The sequence below is a fragment of the Mauremys reevesii genome, linkage group 8, assembly GCF_016161935.1.
Source record: "Mauremys reevesii isolate NIE-2019 linkage group 8, ASM1616193v1, whole genome shotgun sequence".
Classification (NCBI taxonomy): domain Eukaryota; kingdom Metazoa; phylum Chordata; order Testudines; family Geoemydidae; genus Mauremys; species Mauremys reevesii.
The window spans coordinates 37,939,439-37,962,742 of NC_052630.1; the positions used below are offsets into that span (position 1 = coordinate 37,939,439).

General features: G+C 54.4%; 1 protein-coding gene across 2 annotated transcripts; it reads left to right on the forward strand.

The window, feature by feature from the left end:
• Window positions 1-5,016: 5,016 nt before the first annotated feature.
• LOC120369645 (proteinase-activated receptor 4-like) lies at window positions 5,017-22,124 on the forward strand. Of its 2 annotated transcripts, none has more exons than XM_039483155.1 (2): window positions 5,017-5,286; window positions 19,377-22,124. In XM_039483155.1, the coding sequence occupies exons 1-2, from the start codon at window positions 5,190-5,192 to the stop codon at window positions 20,417-20,419; spliced, it is 1,140 nt and encodes a 379-aa protein (XP_039339089.1). In that variant the 5' UTR covers window positions 5,017-5,189; the 3' UTR covers window positions 20,420-22,124. The 2 variants fall into 2 exon arrangements, with proteins under 2 accessions (XP_039339089.1, XP_039339090.1); XM_039483156.1 differs by lacking the exon at window positions 5,017-5,286 and adding an exon at window positions 16,993-17,409.
• Window positions 22,125-23,304: the final 1,180 nt, after the last annotated feature.

The window sequence follows — 23,304 nt, forward strand, 5'->3', positions numbered from 1 at the left end:
GGGTACAGACTGGCTGGGAGGAGGCACTGGACTGGGCACAGAGGGAGCCATGGGTACAGACTGGCTGGGAGGAGGCGCTGGACTGGGCACAGAGGGAGCCCTGGGTACAGACTGGCTGGGAGGAGGCGCTGGACTGGATACAGACAGAGCCCTGGGCACAGACCGGCAGGAAGGGGATGCCAGCCAGGGATGGGCACCCTGGAAATACTGCTTGGTGTTACTGTTACACCTGTGTCTGTTGGTGGCACCAACTTCTGCCTGGGGCTCTGTGCCCATGTCTCTACTCTCCCTGTTGCAGTTCTCGGTGCCAAGGCAGCCCCGGGTCTCTCTGGGGCAGCTGCATGCCCAATGTACATGCAAGGCGCTCACGGCCCTGTCTGGCTGCCTGGCCTACTCCTGCCTTTGCCTGGCAGAACCCATCTGTTCTCTCTCCATCTCATCCAGCTGGATCCCCCACACCAAGGGCTCTGGGGACCAGCTGGTGGAACAGGCCTCTGCCTGGTTGGGAGGGATCTCATCTGGAAAATGTACAGCAATCCTTCCCTCCCCATCAAAGCCAGTTTGGCTACAGCATCTGCTTGTCTGGAGCTAGAGCTCTGCCCCAGGTATGCCCCTCACCCTGCCCTGGCCCAGAGGTGGGCACTGGGCACAGTGTGGGACTCAGACATACCTGAGTCCTGCAGGAGCTGGGCCCTTGGGGTGACTGGCTCTGGCTCTCTTCTGATGCCTGTGATACTCCACAGGAAAGTGAGGGTTGGCACATCTGTGCCAATGCAGTTATGGGGGAGGGGCAGCATGACCAACACAGAGGACATCCCTCCAATTGCGGGGTGGGTAAGAGGGGCAGCCTTAGCTCCTGGTGTGGTTCCAATTCCTGGGAGGCTCCTCGGGCCGAGAGTCTGGACAAAACTTCCTCAATTAGCCTAATTTCCTGTGACTCAATATTGCCCAAGCCTCCCTGCCCCTTCCCTTTGCTCCACCTTCTCCCCACAAGGAGCTTCCCCGCTCCCAGGGATCTGACTGGGGAAGGGGCTGAGGGTGCTTCATGGGACAGGGACAGTCTGGGGTTTGGCTCACAGGCGCCAGTCTGGAGAAGAGGTGTGTGGGACATAGAGACACCCAGATAAACCCTGGAGCAGGGGTTTTGTTTTGGTGGCAATTCTGAAAAATAGAAGAAAAACACTGGGTTCAGGTCCAGCTGAATCTGAACTGGTTTGGGATAGTTAGTGAATTGAAAAAGCCATTTTGGCCTGTTCCAGAGCGGGGATGTCCTGGGGTGGCACTGAGCACGAGGAGCTATTGGTTAGCCTGGCCCTGGGAGAGAGGACCGGGGAGCAGGGCAGTTCTCAATCCTGGGACTAAAACATTCCAAGCCCACAATCTGGGGGAGCTTTGGGGGACCTGTCACTGAGGCATGTCCAGGGCTGGGAGGCTCCTTGCCAGCTTTGAAGAGTAGCTGTGGCTCACTCACTCCATGCAGCACCCATGGCCTGAGTGCTGTTTCTGCCTGTCCCTGCACCATACACAGTAACAAGGCCTGGGAACCCTGGCTGGGGGGGGGGGGGGGCTGTGTCAGCCCCTAGCAATGTGCCCTCACCTGCTGCTCCAGCGTAATCTGGCCCATGGTGCTGAGCTACACAGGTCAGTGACTAGTAGTGAGTATTAGTTAAATCACCAGGGGCGGGCATTTGCTCAGTCCTGCATTTTCTGCTGTTACTTTAAACCAAGGGTGGGCAAACTACGGCCTGCGGGACCGTCCTGCCCAGTCCCTGAGCTCCTGACCCAGAAGGCTAGCCTCCGACCCCTCCTCTGCTGTCCCTCCTCCCCCACAGCCTCAGCTCGTTCGCTCTGCCGCCGGTGCAATGCTCTGGGCAGTGGGGTTGTGAGCTCCTGGGGCAGCACAGCTGCAGAGCCCAGCCTGACCCGGTCTCTGTGCAGTGGCGGCGATGGTGGCAGCGGCGTGGCCCAACTCCAGCTGGGCGGCCCGGCTGTAGCGCCGCCAGCCACTGGTGCTCCAGACAGTGCGGTAAGGGGGCACAGAGCAGGGGAGGTTGGATAGAGGGCAGAGGAGTTTGGGGTGGTGGTCAGGGAGTGCAGGTGTGGATAGGGGTCGGGGCAGTTGGGGGGGAAATAGGGGGTTTAATGGGGGCAGGGGTCCCGGGGGGGCAGTCAGGAAGGAGGGGGTTGGATGGGGTGGCAGGGGCAGTCAGGAACAGGGGTTCCAGGGGCAGTCAGGGGACAGGGAGAAGGGGTGGTTGGATAGGGGCAGGGGTTCCGGGGAGGGGAGGGGGCTTCAGGAATGAGAGGAGGGGTTGGATGGGGTGGTGGGAGTCTGGGGGTGGTCAGGGGACAGGGAGTGGGGGGGTGTATGGGGTAGGGGTCCCAGTGTGGGGCCGTCAGGGAACACAGGGGGTTGGATGGGGCAGGAGTCCCGGGGCAAATAGCAGGTGGGAGCTGGGCCACAACCCCCTCCCCTAACTGGTCCTCCATACAATTTCTGAAACCCAGTGTGGCCCTCAGGGCAACAAGTTTGCCTGCCCCTGCTTTAGGCCAATCCATGGGTCAACACTGCTCTCCCCACTGTGCTCTAGTGACTTCAGCACTCAGGCACTTCCAGGCTCTTCTCACCTAACCAAGGTCAGAACTTCGTAGCTGGGCAAATCCTTCTTCTGATTCCTAGCCCAGAAACATAGCCTGACTTATCATCTCAATTCATCCGAGACTAGCCAGTCTCCCTGCAGGGGCAGGTTTCGGCTGGTTCTCTGGCTGGGCAAACGGGGATTTGCAGCTAGCTCTAGCATTGGAACTGTTTTGCAACGTTAACCATGATGATCACACCCAGCATGTCAGCAGACATGGTAGGACCTGATCCTGTAGTCAGATCCAGGGTGGTGAGCCCAATGGGGCTCTCAAGGACACAGGTAGGGCTCCCAACTCTGAGGTGCAAAATATGGGCCACGTGGGCTGATCCTGAGCCCATAACACTGGCCAGCTGGCAGTGGGCACTGAGCACCCATCCAACTTTCCTGGGACAGCTACCTCAAAAAATAGATGCTCCTGAGAAAACCTGGACGGGGGCAGCCCTACTGTGGTGTCCTGCTGCATAGATCTGACCAGGCCTGAGTGAGTTTATTGGTGGTTTAAATGACAGAGGCTGGGGCCCCCTGCTCCAGGCCCATGCTCAGTCTTGCCCCAGGCCTAGCCTGACCTCCAGGAAAAGGTGTCATGGGGCTTCACTGCTTCTGAGCTCTGCCATGTTCTCCACCCCAGGCCAGTTCTCTGAAGCCTGGTGCTAGCTCTGATGTTGCGAGGCCTGGTTCCTGCAGTGTCCCTGCGGTGCCCTGTTCCACCAGCCCAGCTCTTCGGAACACTCTGAAAATAGAATTGGTTGAATAATGCAGAAAATTCCTGAATAATTTATTCATGGAATAACAGTATTATTCACCATCTCCATTATTCAGCCAGCTGCACAGGGCTGGAGCCCGGCTCAGGGCTTTTTGCTGTTCAGAAGGCTCCACGCTGCAGGAACGCTGAACTGCCGCATCTGCCCCAGTCCTGCTGGGAGGTGCCTGGATTTCTGCTCTCTTTGCTTGTGCTTTTATTGGTGTAAGTGGCTGCAGGCGGGAGAGGCCCTGTGCAACAGTGCAGCAGCCTGGGCTGTTAGTTATGGCTTGGAATATGGGGGTGAGATAAGAGCCACAGTGCCCGGTCACCCTGCTGGCCTTTCTCTAGGGGACCCACAAAGAGTGCACAGGGAGTTGGGCCAGTGGCTCCTTCTCCCTTCTTCCCATTGCTCGTTCACCCCGCTCCCAGTATCTCACTTCAGGAAGCTGCCTGATTGGCTGGCCAGGGAAGGATGGGCAGGAGAAGGGAGTCATGGCCAAATTTTCCAAAGTGCTCAGCCCCCAGTGGAGGATGAGAGCGGCGGGGGCTGCTGGGGGCTGTGCTGCTTTGACAGCCTGCTGCTAAGAAGGTGCCTGCACTGGCCAGCTCAGGAGAAAGCTAAAGGCAGCAGGAGGTGGGTGGGGGCTGGAGAGCAGACCAGGAAGCTGCATGTAGAGGTGGGCTGTAGTGGCTGCAAGATTCACACTCAGTGCTGCAGCTTGGCCCTGCTCTATTGGCTCCTCTCCTTGCATCACTGGTACGTCCAGCAATGGGGCAAGTGGGGATGAGTTGGTCCATCCCTGCGCCACGGTGCTGGGGTGGGATGCAGGAGGGGAGTTCCCCTTGCAGCAGCTGCTGCAGCTAAAGCAATGACGGGTGCTCCCACGCCGCAGCAGCGGCCTGAGTGAGTGGCAGCCGGCTCGGTGCAAGCCTCAGCGAGAGCTGGACATCTTAGCAAGCAGCCACAGCATTTCTGGGAGCCTGCAGCACGCTGTCCTACCCCGCCATGTGCCCGATCCCTGCCCAGCCCAGTCATTCCACGATTCACAGCTCTCTGGGAATCACCCATCTGTCACAGTGTTGCTGGACCTTACAGTGTGTGCACCCTGGGGAAAGTCCTCCCGGGTGTAAAGGAGAGCGAGGAGTTTCCAGAGGCTTCCCCTCGGAAAAGGACCTGGTTCTCTATGAAATACTCCAGATATCTAGAGTAATTTCTACAGGCCCCTGTTAAACGGCTAGAGAACCCAGTGGTTTAATCCTTATTCCAGTCTGTTGGTCTGTCCCACAAGGGCATGGGGTGGGGAGGAAAATCCGGACCCCCTGTCTGGTTGCCATTATGGCGCCCTGGCTGTATGCCCCCAGAGACATGCTGTGGTTGGGAGCGTTTCAGGCCTGCTGTCAGCCCCTCATGTGTGAGTGCCTGCCCTGGGCGTTCAAATGCAGAATCACAGAGACCAGGGCCATCTCCAGCTTTTTTGCCACCCCAAGCGGTGAAGAAAAAACAAACCTGATTGAGCTGCTGCCGAAGACGAAGAGAGTGAGTGAAGGACCCGCTGCCGAAGATCCGGACATGCCCCTTTCTATTGGCCGCCCCAGGCATCTGCTTCCTTCACCTGCAAGGAAAGAGGAAGAGAAAGCGACAGAAAAGGAACCAGAGGGAGACGTCTAGTGCCTGTGTCATCACTGTGACTTTACCTCAGAGTCTGTCCCCTCATCCAGCACTCTACAGAGCCTGGCAAGGCACCATGCATGTGCTCACTCGCTGCTCCAGTTCAGAGGAAGCCTAGCCCGCCTGAGCTGCAAACATGATGTCCCTGCAGTCTGGGCCATGCTCTGCAGCTCTCTGCACTTCACTTCTGCTCACCTGCATCTGGCTGGGCTGGGCTGAGCAATGCACCACAGGTAAGCGCCCTGCGAGGCTCCTTTGATCTACACGGTGAGGAGGTTTGCCCCTCTCCCTTCAAGCCATCCCAACGCACATGGGGGTCTCCCCTCTTAGGCTTACTGCAGCGGGGGGCAGGGAGCAATTCCGGGGGGGACTCTCTCGGCCCTGGCTGGGTAGAATTGGACACGCTGCTCCTAAGGCTGCATAAGGCAAATGGGTTCTTCCTTCTCCCTGCCTAGGTGCCGAGCTGCCTGGTGGGTGAGGCCAAGGCCCCACGGGGTGAATGTGTTGCCACGGCTTCCTGTTTGGTGCAAGGATTTCTTGCTCCCAGAGGCCTCGGCTGGACGCCTGGCTGATGGAATTCTCACCCATAGCCCAGGGCTCGTAGTGCATTGGGACTGAGCCCTCCTGTCTCCACTCTGACCGGCTGGCCCAGCCGCTGTTTGCTGCCAGGATGTCAGGGGACGGGCCCGTGAGCTCTGTTATCACTGAGGGCTACTATTGCCGAGGCGATGGAGCAGGGATGTGCCTGCCTGTTTGGAGCTGGGAGCGTTTGGGGCAGCTGTTTGTTTATCTCAGAGCAGTGGCTCTCAAACTTTATGGACAACTGGACCCCTTTCAGGAGTCTGATTTGTCTTGTGTACCCCAAGTTTCACCTCACTTAAAAACTACTTGCTTATAAAATCAGACATAAAAATGCAGAAGTGACTCAGCACACTGTTACTGAACAACTTTCTCATTTTTACCATATAATTATAAAATAAATCAATTGGGATATACATACTGTCCTTACACTTCAGTCTACAGTATATAGAGCAGTGTAAACAAGTCATTGTTTGTATGAAATTTTAATTTGTACTGACTTCACTAGTGCTTTTTCTGTAGCCTATTGTAAAACTAGGCAAATATCTAGATGAGTTGATGTACTTCCTGGAAGATCTCTGCATACCCCCAGGAGGGCAGGTATCACTGTCTTAGAGACATTCAGATTGAGACTTCGCTAGGGTTGAGGGAGGAGGCTGTGCACTTCCATCTTCTCAGCTGATAGACTTTCCAAATGAAAAGGCCATGGGCTTGTTGGCCGGGCACCCTTCCTCCACCTGAGCTGGGTAGAAATAACACCAAATGCCCCTGCTGACCTGCAATGCTCCCTGCCTGGTCCAAGAGCCAAGGGGCAGGCTTGTGCACAGGCTGCAGGAAATCCATCCAGCTGGGTCTGAAACATGACCGAGGAACATTGGGGGCTGCTGTTTGGCTCCTACGTCCATCTTCAGGCACCTAAAGGAGTGGTTTGATTTTCAAAGGTGCTGAGCTCCCACTGGAGTAAACAGGAGCTGCTGGGGACTCACTGCCTTTGAAAACACTGGTCTACAATTTTTGAGAAGTCGTCTGCTTCAGAGATAAAATGTGCTATTTATTATGTATTTTGATGTGCTGAATTCAAATATGACAATTAAAACAACTGATTGGCTACTGTTTCTAAGTTATTTAAGTTTTTACATTTTATGTCTATGTATATTGTGTAGATAGTAGAGTTTTAATCATAAATTGTAAACCTAGGTCTTTTCATGTGTTTATGGTTGCTTTACATGATAATATTTCACCTGTCCTGTTTATGTAACACTTTAAAAATCAGCAAAGGGGTTATCTAACTAAAATTTATTATGAAACAAAAGGCAAAAAACTATTATGTACATAGTTTAGTCCTATTCAGCGTCTACTCGGCGCTTCTTGGTTTGTCTCTTGTATTCATTAAATGGAGCATCTCTTGTCACTGTCCAGCAATAGTCTGCAAGCATCGATGGGCTCCATTTGCCTTGATAGCATGTCTCCATTGTTGCAATGTCCTGGTGAAATCGCTCGCCGTGCTCGTCGCTCACTGCTCCGCAGTTCGGTGGAAAAAAAATCTAGATGAGAGTGCAAAAAATATATCTTTAGTGACATGTTGCAACCAAGGCTTTTGTATGCCTTGAGGAGGTTTTCCACCAACAACCTGTAGTTGTCTGCCTTGTTGTTTTTGAGGAAATTTATTGCCACTAACTGGAAGGCTTTCCATGCCGTCTTTTCCTTGCCACGCAGTGCATGGTCAAATGTATCATCTCAAAGAAGTTCACGAATCTGAGGACCAACAAAGACACCTTCCTTTATCTTAGCTTCACTTAACCTTGGAAATTTTCCACGGAGGTACTTGAAAGCTGCTTGTGTTTTGTCAATGGCCTTAACAAAGTTCTTCATCAGACCCACTTGATGTGTAAGGGTGGTAACAAAATCTTCCTTGATTCAACAAGTGGTGGATGCTGAACACTTTTCCTCCCAGGCTTCAATGACTGTCGGAGTGGCCAGTCTTTCTTGATGTAGTGGGAATCTCTTGCACGACTATCCCATTCGCAGAGAAAACAGCAGTACTTTGTGTATCCAGTCTGCAGACCAAGCAACAGAGCAACAACCTTCAAATTGCCACAAAGCTGCCACTGATGCTGGTCATAGTTTATGCACCTCAAAAGTTGTTTCATGTTGTCATAGGTTTCCTTCATATGGACTGCATGACCAACTGGAATTGATGGCAAAACATTGCCATTATGCAGTAAAACAGCTTTAAGACTCGTCTTCGATGAATCAATGAACTCATCTGGATCATGAATGATGTTGAGGGCTGCCATCACACCATCGATGTTGTTGCAGGCTACAAGATCACCTTCCATGAAGAAAAATGGGACAAGATCCTTTTGACGGTCACGGAACATGGAAACCCTAACATCACCTGCCAGGAGATTCCACTGCTGTAGTCTGGAGCCCAACAGCTCTGCCTTACTCTTGGGTAGTTCCAAATCCCTGACAAGGTCATTCAGTTCACCTTGTGTTATGAGGTGTGGTTCAGAGGAGGAGGATGGGAGAAAATGTGGGTCCTGTGATATTGATGGTTCAGGACCAGAAGTTTCATCCTCTTCCTCGTCTGACTCAAGTGAGAGTGATTCTGGTGCATCAGGAACCGGCAGTCCTTCTCCGTGGGGTACTGGGCGTATAGCTGATGGAATGTTTGGATAATGCACAGTCCACTTTTTCTTCTTTGACACACCTTTCCCAACTGGAGGCACCATGCAGAAGTAACAATTGCTGGTATGATCTGTTGGCTCTCTCCAAATCATTGGCACTGCAAAAGGTATAGATTTCCTTTTCCTGTTCAACCACTGGTGAAGATTTGTTGCACAAGTGTTGCAGCATATGTGTGGGGCCCACCTCTTGTCCTGATCTCCAATTTTGCAGCCAAAATAAAGGTGATAGGCTTTCTTAACCATAGTGGTTATACTGCGCTTTTGTGATGCAAAAGTCACTTCACCACAAACATAGCAGAAGTTATCTGCACTGTTCACACAAGTACGAGGCATCTCTGCTCACTTTGGCTAAACAGAAATGTGTCCCTTTGCAATATCAAACACTGACAAATAAGAGAGCACGACATTGTATGATTTCTAGAGCTGATATAGGGCAATTTGTTCAGCAGAGTGATGTAAGCTTCGTTATGATTGCATCATCCATGACTTCTAGGAATAACATTATGCAATTCATATCATGTATAACGCAATTCCAGCTTCAGATTGCATCATTCATTGTTTTGCCTAAAAGGCAAGTACTGTCCAAACCCAGTCATAGATTTATTCATAGATCCAGTCAAAGATGTATTTTAGTCATTTCTGGTTTAAATTGAGATCCCTTCCCTTTATAACTCACTTATCCTCCGCTATTCCCAAGTCAAGGGTCGTATATACTGACCCAATAGCATATCTTGAAAACTAGAGCCAATCAACAATTTTAAGCATCGTTTTCGTTCTCAGTGACCCAGAATTAGTAAAGTTTGACTATATTTATTTCAGAAGCATTTTGCCTGTAGAGCAGTGAAATCAGGCCATCCACTTAGGTACCTAAATATGGACCCAGGAGCCTGACCTTAAGCCACCCATGTTGACAATCTTGCCTGAAGGTTTTTGGTTTCCCCTGGTGCTTTTTGCCCTCCTGTCTGCAACTCAGGTGAGCTCTTGACCTCCATCCCTGGGAACCGCTCCTGCCCCACACACCTGAATTCCTGGGTTCAGCTGCTCTGTGCACTTGTAAAATTCTCCCTGCTGTGGCCGATGGCAGGGCTGGATGCACTGTGCTTCACAGACATAAATGGGGCTGGTGCCCTGGGCCCACACTATCATATTCCAGAAGGGTATTGTGAGTATCACCAGGGCCGGCTCCAGACCCCAGCGCGCCAAGTGCACGCTTGGGGCGGCATCCCGCGGGAGGGCGGCAGGCGGCTCCAGCGGACCTCCCGCAGGCATGCCTGCGGAAGGTCCGCTGGTCCCGCGGCGCCGGTGGACCCTCCGCAGGCACGTCTGCGAGAGGTCCACCGGCGCCGCGGGACCGGTGACCGGCAGAGCGCGCCCCGTGGCGTGCCGCCCTGCTTGGGGTGGCAGAAATCCTAGAGCCACCCCTGAGTATCACAACCACAGCAGGTCCATGGATGACCTCCTGCTCCCTGCATGACTACTTCCTGGATGCGGCAGTGTCCAACGCTCTCAGCCACTTGGCCAGCTGTCATAGAAGCCAATGGCTGTGAAGGAGGCTGGGGGTGGCGGGGGGAGACGGCTCAGCTTTATGGAGCACAGTGTGAGCAGCGCTGTGCTCATGTGCATACCTTGCAATGCCATGCGTTCTTCATGTCCGTGTGCCAGAGGGGATGTTACAAGTTGATGCATTAAGCTCAGCTGCGTGGAGCCAAGTAGCTGGCTCCACGCAGCTGAGCTTAATGCATCGACTTGTAACATCCAGGGGCGGCTCTAGGACTTCCGCCGCCCCAAGCAGGGCTGCACGCCGTGGGGGGCGCTCTGGCGGTCGCCAGTCCCGCGGCTCCGGTGGACCTCCCGCAGGCATGCCTGCGGATGCTCCACTGAAGCCGCGGGACCAGCGGCCCCTCCGCAGGCACCTCTGCGGGAGGTTCACTGGAGCCGCGGGACCAGCGGACCTTCCACAGGCATGCCTGCGGGAGGTCCACCGGAGCCGCCTGCCGCCCTCCCGTGGGACACTGCCCCAAGCACGCGCTTGGTGTGCTGGGGTCTGGAGCCAGCCCTGGTAACATCCCCTCTAGCACAGGCATAAAGAATGCACAAATGCATTAACCATCCAACCTGCACCCTCTGCCAGACATCCAGTCAGCACTAATGCCTGCGTCCTGGCAAATCTGTGTTTAGCAAGAGCAAACAGAGACCACGATCCCAACTGCTGTCTGCAGAGTCTCTCTCTCTCTCTCTCTCTCTCTCTCTCTCTCTCTCTCTCCTGAACCCTGCAATCCTGCTGGTGTTGCAATCACCCCTGTGCGTGAGGGGAGCTGGAGGCACCTCCCTGCTCTGCACACAGGTTGCTATCTCGGTTGGCTCAGGTGCCATGGGAAATGTGGCTGCATCTCTGATGTTGCTATATCTGCCTCCCCGGGGCTGTCGGCGCAGTGCAGGTCCCCCTTTCCAGTGGGGCCAATGGACATGGCTTTCCTCGCTGTGTCAGCCCAGATAACGCTTAGGTTGCATCTTGGCTTGGCAATCAGTGAATTGTGTGCTCAGTTCCTCTTTCCTCAGTTCCTTGTCAGCTGTTCCCCTGGATGTTTCCCATCACACGGGCTGCTGCCAGTGCTGTCCGCTGGGGTATTCCGCCTGGCCAGTGCAGCTCCTCGCCAAGCTCTGAGCAGCCGTGGTCAGGCTGCTGACCCAGGTTGTGCGCTGTGCGGCTGAGGTCACGCACTCCAACAGCCAGCCTTTGCTCAGACTCAGCACTAGTGAGTTGGGTGCCATTACCAGTTGTCACTTGCAGCTGGGGCTGTGTTAGTGTCTGCGAGAGGATCCAGCTCCCAAAAGCCCAGCCATCAGCTCTTACCAAGTGGTCTGGCCATTTTGCCACAGCTCAGGCCATTCTCACTTGGTCCAAGCTTGGGTTGCCACGTCACGTGTTATAGGAGGCTCCTTTGCTTGGCCTTTCACAGGGGCTCCAATTCCACCCCCTAGTGGCGCCTCTCAAGCATTGTGGACACTCGTGTCTGTGGCTCAATTGCTAGCAGGGATCCGCAGGGATCTGAGTCTCAGGCCTCAGAACTCTGCATCTGCTGGAGTTTGCCAGTCTGCCCCTTTGGATGTGGCCCCATGCTGCACACACATTTCCTCCCCGATCCCTACCGCTGTCAGCACCAGGAGCTTTCCCATGTAGCCATCCTGCTGGAGCTTCAGGGCCATGGGGCCTCATTTTGGTACTGATGCTATTGAATCTGTCAGGCATGGCTCTGACACACAGGAATTCAGCAGAGCGACTCTGCCCAGGTTCTGCACTGACGGTTGCTAAGGCAGGAGTTCAGGCCCATCTTGTAGGGCACTTTCGGGCTGTGTGGTGCAGCGGCAGCAATGAAGCATTAGGCTGATGGCAGATCTGAGTCTTTGCTGTCTGCACATTAAGAAAGAGGAAGCCACATGGGCACTGTTGGTGACTGGTTTTAGTAACCACATGCAAAGCAGGCCTAGCGATATATACGTGCACTGTTGCTCTGTTAAGATCCGGTGGCTACTGCAATCGAGGACCGGGAGACTCACTGTCCAATGCCCATCCATTACACAAGGCGTTCTGAAGATATTTTCTAGAAGGGCATGGTGCCCCTGAACTAGTACTGGCCCTTGGACTCACCCTGGAGCATAAACATGTGCTCTCCCAGAACCTCAGCAAAAAAAGTGTGAACCTTCTGGGTTCTGGTTAACTGTCTCAGGGGTAGCACGGAACACACAGACACTTTGCACAAAGCTCCATAACACTGATGCTCTTTACTAAATCACACACAAGAAATACACAGATTAGGGTTGCTGATTAATTGCCATTAATTCACGCGGTAAAGTAAAAAAAATTCATTGCGATAAAAAACATTCATTGTGATTAATTGCAATTTTAATCGCACTGTTAATGAATAGAATACCATTGAAATTTATTAAATATTTTGGATGCTTATCTACATTTTCAAATATATTGATTTCAGTTACAACACAGAATACAAAGTATACACTACTTTATATTATTATTGATGACAAATATTTGCACTATAAAAATGATAAACAAAAGAAATAGTATTTTTTCAGTTCACCTCATACAAGTACTGTAGTGCAATCTCTTTGTCATGAAAATGCAACTTACAAATGTAGATTTTTTTGTTACATAACTGCACTCAAAAACAAATCAATGCAAAACTTGAGAGCCTACAAGTCCACTCAGTCCTACTTCTTGTTCAGCCAATTGCTAAGACAAACAAGTTTGTTTACATTTACAGGAGATAATGCTTCCCTCTTCTTGTTTACAGTGTCACCAGAAAGTGAGAACAGGTGTTTGCATGAGACTTTTGTAGCCAGCATTGCAAGGTATTTACATGCCAGATATGCTTCGGCCACCATTCCAGAGGACACGCTTCCATGCTGCTGATGCTCATTAAAAAAAAAAAAAATGTGTTAATTACATTCGTGACCAAACTCTTTGGGGGAGAATTGTATGTCTCCAGCTCGGTTTTACCCACATTCTGCCATATATTTCATGTTGTAGTAGTCTCAGATTACTCAGCACATGTTCATTTTAAGAACACTTTTGCTGCAGATTTGACAAAACACAAAGCAGGTACCAATGTGAGATTTCTAAAGACAGCTACAGCACCCAACCCAAGGTTTAAGAATCTGAAGTGCCTGCCAAAATCTGAGAGGGATGAGGTGTGGAGCATGCTTTCAGAAGTCTTAAAAGATCAACACTCTGATGCAGAAACTACATAACCTGAACCACCAAAAAAGAAAATCAACCTTCTGCTGTTGGCATCTGACTCAGATTATGAAAATGAACATGCGTCGGTCTGCACTGCTTTAGATCATTATCGAGCAGAACCTGTCATCAGCATGGATGCATGTCTTCTGGAATGGTGGATGAAGCACGAAGGGACATAGGAATCTTTATCACACCTGGAACGTAAATATCTTGGGACGCTGTCTGCAACAGTGCCATGCGAACACCTGTTCTCGCTTTCAAGTGACATTGTGAGCAAGAAGCAGGCAGCATCATCTCCTGCAAATGTAAACAAACTTGTTTGTCTGAGTGATTGGCTGAACAAGAAATAGGACTGAGTGGACTTGTAAACTTTAAAGTTTACATTGCATTCAAAAATAAGACAAAGAAATTTTTTTCACATAATTCTACATTTGTAAGTTCAACTTTCATGATAAAGAGATTGCATTACAGTACTTGTATTAGGTGAATTGAAAATACTATTTCTTTTGTTTTTTACAGTGCAAATATTTGTAATCAAAAATAAAGTCAGCACTGTACACTTTGTATTCTGTATTGTAATTGAAATCAGTATATTTGAAAATGTAGAAAACATCCAAAATATATTTAAATAAAGATTCTATTGTTTAATTGCACAATTAATTTTTTAACTGTGCAATTAATCACGATTAATTTTTTTAGTCGCTTGACAGCCCTAACACAGATCCATACAAAATAAACCCTATCTGCATTTCCCCCCATTCAGCTCCTTGGGAGGCCATCTTCAGGTAGATGGGTCCCCCCACATTTTTAAATTGGTGAAAAATGACCAGAAAGAGAGCACGCGCGAGAGAGAGAGGACACACACACACACACACACACACACACACAGACGCATGCGCGACCAGCAGCTTCTGGCCTTTATACTTGCAGTCAAGTGACTTTGTTGCCAGACAACTGCTCCCCTGACAGACCAGTTCTCCAGGGTAAAATCCAGCCTTTTGTTCAAGGGTCTTCCTTTTACAATGGAGGCCCATCAAGATTTAATGCACCTCTGCTGTTGGAGGAGGAGGCGACAGCAGCTCATGGTGGATACACAGAGCCCAGAGGACATTCCTGATTAAGTTGTACAGGTTGGTCTCCAAAATGACTGCAACACTAGAGCAAGTAGAGCAGGTCAACAAGGTTTTGAACAAAAAAAATCCTGTGGAAAAATGATGCCACTTTCCAGACAAAACATTTCAGTATTTTGTGTTTCATTTTGATGTTTGGAAACTGAAAAACAGCAACAAAAATGGTTTCCAATTTGGTTTGAGTCCTTTGCATCTCAGTGATTTGTAGTTTCTGCATTGGCATCAGGGCTGGGTGGTGAGTACTTGTCTCTGATAGGTTTGGCATGTGCTTTGCAGACCAAGATGCTGTCTGGGAATGGCACACATTGGTAAGCAGACTGGCAGAGGTCACTGTCAATCCTCAGCATCCCCTGGTGGGCAATACAGCAACTCTGCCTCAGTTTCCCTATTCCTTTGATGTACCAATTGCCATCTAGCCTGCTTGTTGGGTCTTTGATGTCACCTCAGCCCTCTGGCCAGGTTGTTGCTAGTTCTTTCCCCTTTCAGGATGGTAAAGAGTCCACAACGTCAGGAGGTGTAACGGGTTGGGACTCACCACCTGCAGCGCCTCCTGCTGGTGACTCTGGGAATTAGCTCTTTCCAGTGGAGCACCTCCTCCTGGTAGTGTCCCGTCCGTCATTCTGTCCTTTGTTGTTGTCTCTGGACCCGCATTGCTGCGTGCTCAGCAGCATCCTCTTTGAGGCCACTGCCCTCCGGCAGTGCCCCTTAGTCCATCTGCGCCCCCTTCCGGGGGATGGGTGATCAGCAGTCCCACACCCCAGTCACTATGTCCAACCGCCCTCTGAGTCCAATCCCTCTTGTCGGGGATCTGGCGTAGCAATATGGCCGCTCCCTATGGCCAATGGCTGGGTGCACTGCAAGGAGTGAAGGGGGCGGACCCAGGCCCGCCCTCTACTCTGGGTCCCTGCCCAGGGACCCTCTGGCGTCAGCCTTGCTGTCCTTCTTCTCTCCCCTCCTCTGTCTGTTTCCCTGGGCCACTTCCCCTACGGCCCCTTGCACCTGCTAGGCCCTTCCCTTCAGGGCCTGCAGCCTGGCGGCTATGGGCTCAAGCTCTCTAGCCTCCCCAAGCCCTGGCCAGCACTGCACTGTCCGTGGTGCTAGTCTCCTCCCTTGGAGACTGACCTTCCCCTGTCAAAGGCCTGGGACAGACTGACTGCTCCTGCTCTAGGCAGCCTTTATATACCTCTGACCCTGGCCCTGATTGGCTGTCTCTCAACTGGGCCCTGATTGGCTCACAATAAGCCCCTCTCTGATTGGCTCACAATAAGCCCTGTCTGTGCAGGTGCCCTGGCCTGCTGCAGCCCATTCTCACAGGGAGTGGGGCAATCCGCCCCACTACAGGAGGCCAGATGCCCTAGATGAAGGGCTTACAGTCCCTGGCCTCTTTGGGCCTGGCCTGCTTTTTCAAGGCTTTAACAACCCAGGTGTAAGGGCCTGGGATGTAGGCAATCTGGCCTAGCAGTTACAGCTGGGGTGGTGGCCACATATCAAGGATGGCCATGAGGCGGCACTCAGCAATCAGGGACTGGATTAATCACTAGAGCCATGATCAATAGGCAAGTGTCAGGGTCAGGCAGGGGTGGAGAGGTAGCCAGGCTGGGGTCAGAGACAGAGATCAGGAAGCCAGGCGCAGTCTGGAGCCAGAAGTCTGTGTTTCTATCCAGACAACTTCCTGGGCCACCCTCCAGGCTTAAACAGTGAGCATGGGCCAATCAGAAGCCTGAAGGGTGCTATCACTCTGGACCCTTTGGGCAGTACTTCCTGTGGTGCCCAATCTTCCTGTGGTGCTCAGCATGGCCTCCTGGTGGTGACGTGGAAACATCAGCCAGTCCAATCTTGGTCTCCCGCCCTAGTTCCTTGCAAATGGCTGAAGTATTTTGGCTGCAACTCCCCCCTCCCCTCTCCAAAGTTTAACCTGAGGCAGGCACCCTGCGTGGACAATTTCAGCCCAAGTGGATAAGTTTGGTACAGCTGTAGGGAACTGAAAACAAGGCCCTGTAACAGGAAGCGCTGGGCAACCTTACTAACAGGTGGTGCTACCAGCCCGGTCCACCCTGTGAAAAGTCCTCTGCTATTTTCCTGTGTACGTTTCCCCTTAACTTCACCCCATTGCTCCTAGTCGGCCCCCCTTCTGCCTGCTCTGCCCTTGGTGTGCTTCCTCTCAGATCCCTGGGGCTGGGGAGTGTGACCCTGCTTAGCCATTGCTTCTTAGCCAAGCTAGGCTTTCTTCTTTCCTTACCAGGTAAGGCTGAGCTGCGTTGCACATACCCTGGGGTAGGGGCAGAGGGTGTGCTGCTGTAACGCGTCAAACTCCGATAGCGGGCTCTGTGGGCACAGGATTCTTGCTCAGTCCTGCTAGAATGAGCACCTGCAATCAGAGCAGCAAGAGATTCAGGGTCTGTCTGGAGCAGGGCTCAGATGGAATTGTCTCAAACACAGTTTAATGTGGCGACTCAGTAGCCTACTACCACGAGCCCTGTGGTTAAAGTGTTCTGTTCCCAGCGGTCAAGGCCTGGCCTACCACACAGAATACCAACAAACTGCTGCTAATTTCCTGTAACAGCATCTGCCTGGTACTTTGAACCACGCTTTGGTTAAGCATTAGCTGCTCTCGAACGCTTTAAAGCATAAACTCCACGCAGCTGCCTGTAACGCACAGCAGAGCACCAGGCTCCTCCTCAGAACAGGGCTCAGACTAACTGCCCCTGGATCACAGCAACCCCAGCCTCCCAGGCACGGTGCATCCCGACATCACAACCTCTGGGGAGCACAGGCTGTGTGGCTGCATGTTCTGGGAGGGTGGGAGGCCAGCAAGATGAGACACTGTGAAAACCATAGTGAGCAGTGGAAGCTCACAGCACACCCATGGTGCATCTGCCACTTTGCAGCGTGTCCGGGCTGCTGCTGCTGGCAGCATCCTTTGATCTAGAAGATTTTCGACTGAGTCCTTTGGCTTCTCCCCACAGCTCTGGCAGCTCTCAGCAGGCTGGGCCCAGGGGAAGGGCTGTCGGGGGCTTGGGTCCTTCTATTTGAATATGGTTTCTGACACCTAACCTGGAGCCTGGCCGGCCCAGCCCTGGGGATGGAGGCCATGCTGGGCCAGTCCATCTGGCCCTGACCTGATGCCAGGAGTCCTTGGAGGAAGCCCTGGTCCCGCCGTCCTCTGCCTGTAACCGGCTCCTTGCTCCAGAGATGACGGGGGTAGGTGATGGATTCTTTGGGCCCCAGTGTGTAGGGATCAGCTCACCAGGGTGGGAGGGCTCGGGGTGGAGGGGTAGCAGGGGCTATCAGTACCCCCTCCTGGTCACTGGTTACACATTCACTCCGGAGCTTCAGTGACAGCCTCTGGGAGCCTGAGATTCGAAGGCAGGGCCATGTGCCTGCAGTGCCTGTACAGCAGGGCTCATGTCTGGGCCTGGAGAGCACATCAATGCCACTCGTTCCTCCCCTGCCTGGGCCACGAGCAGGGGTGGGATGCTCTATGGCTCTGCCATGGCTGCCCTGCACAGTGCCCCCTGCAGGAGGAACTCATAACACAGACAGGGGAGACAGTGTGTCCTCCGGGGAGTGCCCCCAAGATGGAGCATTGCCTGGGTCTGCCCTCTGCACACCCCAGCCCGCTCGCAAATGGGGTCCCCCTTGCTCAGTCCACAGGGCCCCTGCAGCGGCTCCCTCCTTCCTCTGCGCTTCCAGCACTCTGCGTGCTCCCGGCCTCACCAGCATGGGCAAGACTGGGGAGACCCCGCTGCGAGCAGCTGAGAGCAGGGGCTGAGCCCTGCCAGCATCTCCTCCCTCCCGCTCCCATGCCTTGGGGTTCTGTGCCATCCCTGCCCTCCATACACCATCTTCCCCTGCCTCCCCCCTCTGATCCCCCACTATTTCTCTGCCATCTCCTTGGGGGAGGGGTGCTGTCCCATCTCACGCTGACCCCATCTCCCCCCACCTCTCCCTCGCCATGTGCTGTGCAAGTCCTGGTGCTGCGTCCTCTTTCCTGGCCTCCACAGCTGCTCTCCTTGCTCCCCCCAAGCTGACTGCGCCAGCCTCTGCACCATGGAGGTCACACAGACACGGCCCTCTTTGCCGCCCACTTGGCTTCCTCAGCTCCCCCTGGCTGCCCATCCCTGCTCCTATTCCAAGTCCACCTCAGCGCCTCCCTCTGGTTCCCCCACACCGAGCACCCCTCCCGCAAATGCTTGTCCTGTCTTTGGAATGGCAGGGAAACACTGGCAGCTCCTCAGGGCGGGCACCCGGCCTGGTAACGCAACCCTGCTCCTCAACTGGAGCAAGAGCCATCCCCTACCCCCAACAAACATCTGCCCCCAAGAAGTTAACCCTGCCCTTCCCATGGAGCTGCCGAGGGGGGAGGGGTGTGATCAGTGTGGTATATTACCGGTACTTGGTGTCTCTTTGGCCAGGGCTGGGTGATAGGTCTAGGGCGGCTCCTGCTGGGCTGCAATGGGGGCAATCCCAGGGGTGAAAGGGCTCCAGGCAGAACCCAGCCTGGTATTCCAGTGCCAGGGAGCTCAGATCTGTCAGTGGGAGAGCTGAGCTCGGGGGCTAGACAGAGCTCTTCCTCAGCTGGCAAAGGGCCTCAGGCCAGGGTAAGGCAACCCAGCTCCATCACTTGGGGTAAGAAATACCCCCCTCCCCCGAGCCTTGTGTGAACCCAACCTCCCTCCACGTGGACAGCACTCTGGGGACAGACTCCTTCCAGCGCCTGTCTGGGGGGTGGGGTGGGGTGGTTAATGGCAGCAGGTACTTGTCCCAGCCCTGAAGGAGAGCTGGGTGTGGCTCAAAGCTTGTCTCTCTCCCCATCAGCTGTTCCCCCACCCAACCTTGTCTACTGGGACCCAGCGTTGTGCTAGAACGCTGCCCTCTGCTGGCTATGAACAGTCATGGGAAGGCCGGTCTGTGGCTTACACACAGGGCTGGATCCAGGACTCCTGGGTTCTTATCCTGCCTCTGCCTGGCTGCATGGCCTTGGGTCCCCTTCTGCAGAATGAGGATACAAATGGGTCTGAGTTCCCCCTGCCTGCACAATGCCCCAAGCTGGGGCTGGGCAGAGCATTGGTGATCTGCGGGCCTGGCGTGGGGGGCAGCAGGCTGTGCTCAGGCTCCTGGCCTGCAGACTGTAGGAGTGCCCTAACCCTTCTCTCTTGGCCCTGCAGCACCCAGGCAAATCAAAGGCCGAGCCATGATCCACCTCCCAGCCGGCGAGGAGGCCGGCAGGAATGCCACGTTCTCCGGCTCCTCGCTGGAGTCTTACCTCCGCAGCCCGCTGACCAGGCTGATCCTCCCCACACTCTACTCCATGGTGCTGCTGGTTGGATTGCCAGCCAATGCCCTGGCTTTCTGGGTGTTGGCCACCAAGACCAAGAAATGCACCTCCACCCTCTTCCTGCTCAACCTGGCCAGTGCTGACCTGCTCTTCACCCTCCTGCTTCCCTTCAAGATCTCCTACCATCTGCTGGGCAACAACTGGCTCCTTGGGGACTACGCATGCCGTGCCCTGGTCACCCTCTTCTATGGGAACATGTATGGGTCCATCCTCTTTCTCACCTGCATCAGCCTGGACCGCTACATCTCACTGGTGCACCCCTTCCTGTGGAGGGGCTCCCAGCACGTCTGGCAGGCGGCGGGAGTCTGTGTGGGTGTCTGGATAGCCGTTGGGCTGGGTTTGAGCCCGCTGCTGCGCTACCACCATTCCCACCATATCCCAGAGCTGAACATCACAACCTGCCATGACATCCTGGAGCCGGACACGGAACGCGAGCTGGCCTACTACTTCCCTGCGCTGGTGGTGTTGGGCTTTGCCATGCCCTTCGTGCTCATCACCTTCTCCTACGGCTGTATGCTGTGGCGGCTGCTCCGCAGGGGGCGGCACTATGGCCATGTGGTACGCCTCCTGGTCCTGGTGCTGCTCGTCTTTGCCCTGTGCTTCACGCCCAGCAACATGCTGCTCTTCTTCCACTACCTGCAGCCCCAGCCCGAGTGGCACAACCGCACCTACACTTGGTATGTGCTGGCCCTGGCCGTCAGCGCCTTCAACAACTGCCTTGACCCCTTCGTCTACTTCTACGTCTCCCAGGGCTTCCGGGCCTGGCTCCGGGCCAGGCCCTGCTGCTGGAGGGGGGATAACAAGTCCTCCTCAGGCAGGGCCTCCGAGAACCTAGTGCTGCCCCAGAGGTCCAGCGAGCAGAGCCAGCCCTAGGCCAGGGGAGCCCTCAGGCAGTGGGAGGGGACTAGGAAGCTGCTTTGTGTTTCCCCCACCACTGCCCATGGGGCAACCAAGCATTTGCAAATGGCTTGCTCCCCAGCTGTGCCCCCAGCGCTTCCTCTGTGGCACAGGGCCCGCACCTCACCCTGTCCCAGCTCCGGGCGAGCTGCACAGAGGGCACCTCCAGCCATGCCATGGGTGCCATCTCAGGAGAGGGAGACAGGGACCAGGAGCAGCACTGTCACTGCCACCCTCTGGGTCCTTGGCTGAGTCTCTTCCCCTTTAAGCAGTGCTGCCCTACCCCATGGGGCTCCATGCCTAATGCACGTCAGCCCCTCAGTATCCTCAGGCTCTGCATGCTCCAGTGAGCTGGACTCACCAGCTGCAGCAGGGTCCCCGTGGCCTCTAGGGGCAAACACTGCAAACCGGCGTGGCCTGGGTCAGGGGTGCACATGGAGACATGGGCCCTGGTTACTGAGTCTGGAACTCAGCTCCCACACTGGCTGCTGCCCCCTGTCACGTGTCAATGTGCTGCCGTGTTGTTGTATTGATAGTGTGGATCTGCGCTAAGATGCGGCCAGGGGAACGTGGCCAGTTTGGCAGAGGGGCTGCTGGCCCCTGTTCAGCCTGTTTGGATCAAGGGGGTAAAATATTCACTGGTGTGATGCTCAGTAGTGGGGTTGTGTTTGTGCTGTCATTAGGTTTCAGAATCCACCCCCATTCAGATGAAAGGGCAGTTCCTCCCACGGGCTGGCTGCAGATTCAGGCAGGCTCTCTGCATTGGCAACGCTGGGGTCACAGTTTTGAGGTAAATGCTCCCTTGCAAACAGGAGGCTGAGATCCTGGAACAGGTGTCTGCAGCGTGGATGCCGCTCCCAGCCGTGTCCATTAAACTAAAGGCAAAGTGATTTTACCCTCACTGTTTTCTGTGTCCTCATGTGTCTCATGTACAGCCCCCAGCTGGCACCTGTCCTCCCCCAAGTGAGCCTGGGATAGTGGGTGGGGGAGCTGCTCCCTGGGAGCCCATCCCTCCCTCACCGCAGGGTGCTCTCAGCTCAGCCCCAGTGTGACTCTGAGAATCCCCCAGGACTGACCCACACCTTGACTTCAGCTCCATGCCAGTAACTCGGTGACCCACTGCAGCCCTGAGCACCCCCAGTGCTGGAGCACAAACCTTGCTGTGACCCTCCTCTTAGCTCTGGCCCTGGGCTCCTGATGGGACCCTCAACCCCCCAGATGTGGCCAAGGTCCCAGATGGGAGTGCATCCACTGAGGCTCCTGCCATGACCACCATCTCTCTGCTGCGGCCCTGAGGCCCCCGCTCTGCCCCTTTCCAACACCAGCGTCAGCCCCCAGCCCTTTCCCTTCCCCCAGGGCTCCCCGCAGGCGAGCGCTGTCCCATGATGCAGCTCCCAGCTCCCCCCGCGACCTCCAGGAGGCAGCCAGGGGCTGCTTTCCTCCTGACAGCTGCGTCATCTCAGCCGCTGCCTGTCATGGAAAGCCAAGCACAGGCATAAGAGCCAGCACAGCACTCCTTCCCTCGGAGAAACCCCTTTCCTGCCAGGGCATCCCCTCCCTGGGGCCGCCTAGCACTGCCACCCACTCAGAGCAGTAACTGGCAATCTCCTGCCATGGCAGCAGCATTCCCAGACATGGCTCCCCCCATGCCCCAGCAGGATCTCTGCGTTCACATCCATCCATCCATCCATCCAGTGGGCTCTGATCTCTCCCAAAGGAGCAGGCACCCACCCCGCCTTCACTGCCTTTCCTAGCAGGAATGTCCCATGCTCCGCCACGGGCAGAAGAAGTTGTATGCAAGCCCCCAGAGCAATACAGAGGCTGGCTGGACAGTGCGGGGACCCTGTGTCTAAGGATACTGCCTGGAGCCATTTCTGTGCTATGAGAAGACCGAGCTCCCACTGTGGGAGACAGGCCTGGAAGTTGGCCAGTCATTCAGAGTCCATGGCGAGAAGCGTGACCTTCCCTGAAGGCCAAAACAGCACAGGTGTCTTGGGTCCTGCCTGTTTCAGCCCGGCCCTTCTGGGGCTATGGCTGCTCCCTGACCTGGCCTGCACTCAGGGGTGCAGGGACAGCCTACAGGCCCAACTCCAGCAGCACTCTGGGCACCCTGTGGTGCTAGGCTCCTGCGTCCATGTGCTGCAGCTGCATCACTGCTGCCAGAACGGGCCAGCACATAAATGATGGCAGCTGCCCTTCGTAATCTGAGCCCCAGAGGGGGTTGGGGCCAGGTGACACCTTGCACTTGAGAACCACAATCAGCCATCTCCTGCACAGCTGGCATAGGCACTGTGCCACGGGAAACACACACAGCCATTGCACACTTCCTTCACAGCCAGCACAGGCATTGTGCACACTCAAACCACACACAACCATCACACACCTCCTGCACCGCCGGCACAGGCATTGTGCACACTCAAACCACACACAACCATCACACACCTCCTGCACAGCCGGCACAGGCATTGTGCACACTCAAACCACACACAACCATCACACACCTCCTGCACAGCCGGCACAGGCACTGTGCCACAGGAACCACACACAGCCACCGCATACACCTCCCACACAGACGTCATGCACACTGGAGCCACCCAGACAAACACACACACACACCTCCCACACAGATACCCAGGCACAATGCACGTCTGCAAAAATTTGCCTCCTTCCTGTAATTTAGTTTCTGCTTTTCCCTTCTCAATGACTTCCCTTTGTTCCTGAGCCCAGCTCTGCAAAGCAATCTCCTCCTCCTGCCTCAGTTGCCCTGCCCATGACCCAGGGCAGGCTCCAGTCCCATGCCCTTGTGACGTTATTGATATAAATGGGAACCATATAGAACAAATCCTGTAAGTAAAGGGGGG

Coding starts and splice junctions, on each gene's coding strand:
- LOC120369645 (XM_039483155.1), top strand. CDS start 5,190: ATGATGTCCCTGCAGTCTGGGCCATGCTCTGCAGCTCTCTGCACTTCA. Junction 5,287..19,376: donor GGCTGAGCAATGCACCACAG/GTAAGCGCCCTG, acceptor TTGGCCCTGCAG/CACCCAGGCAAATCAAAGGC.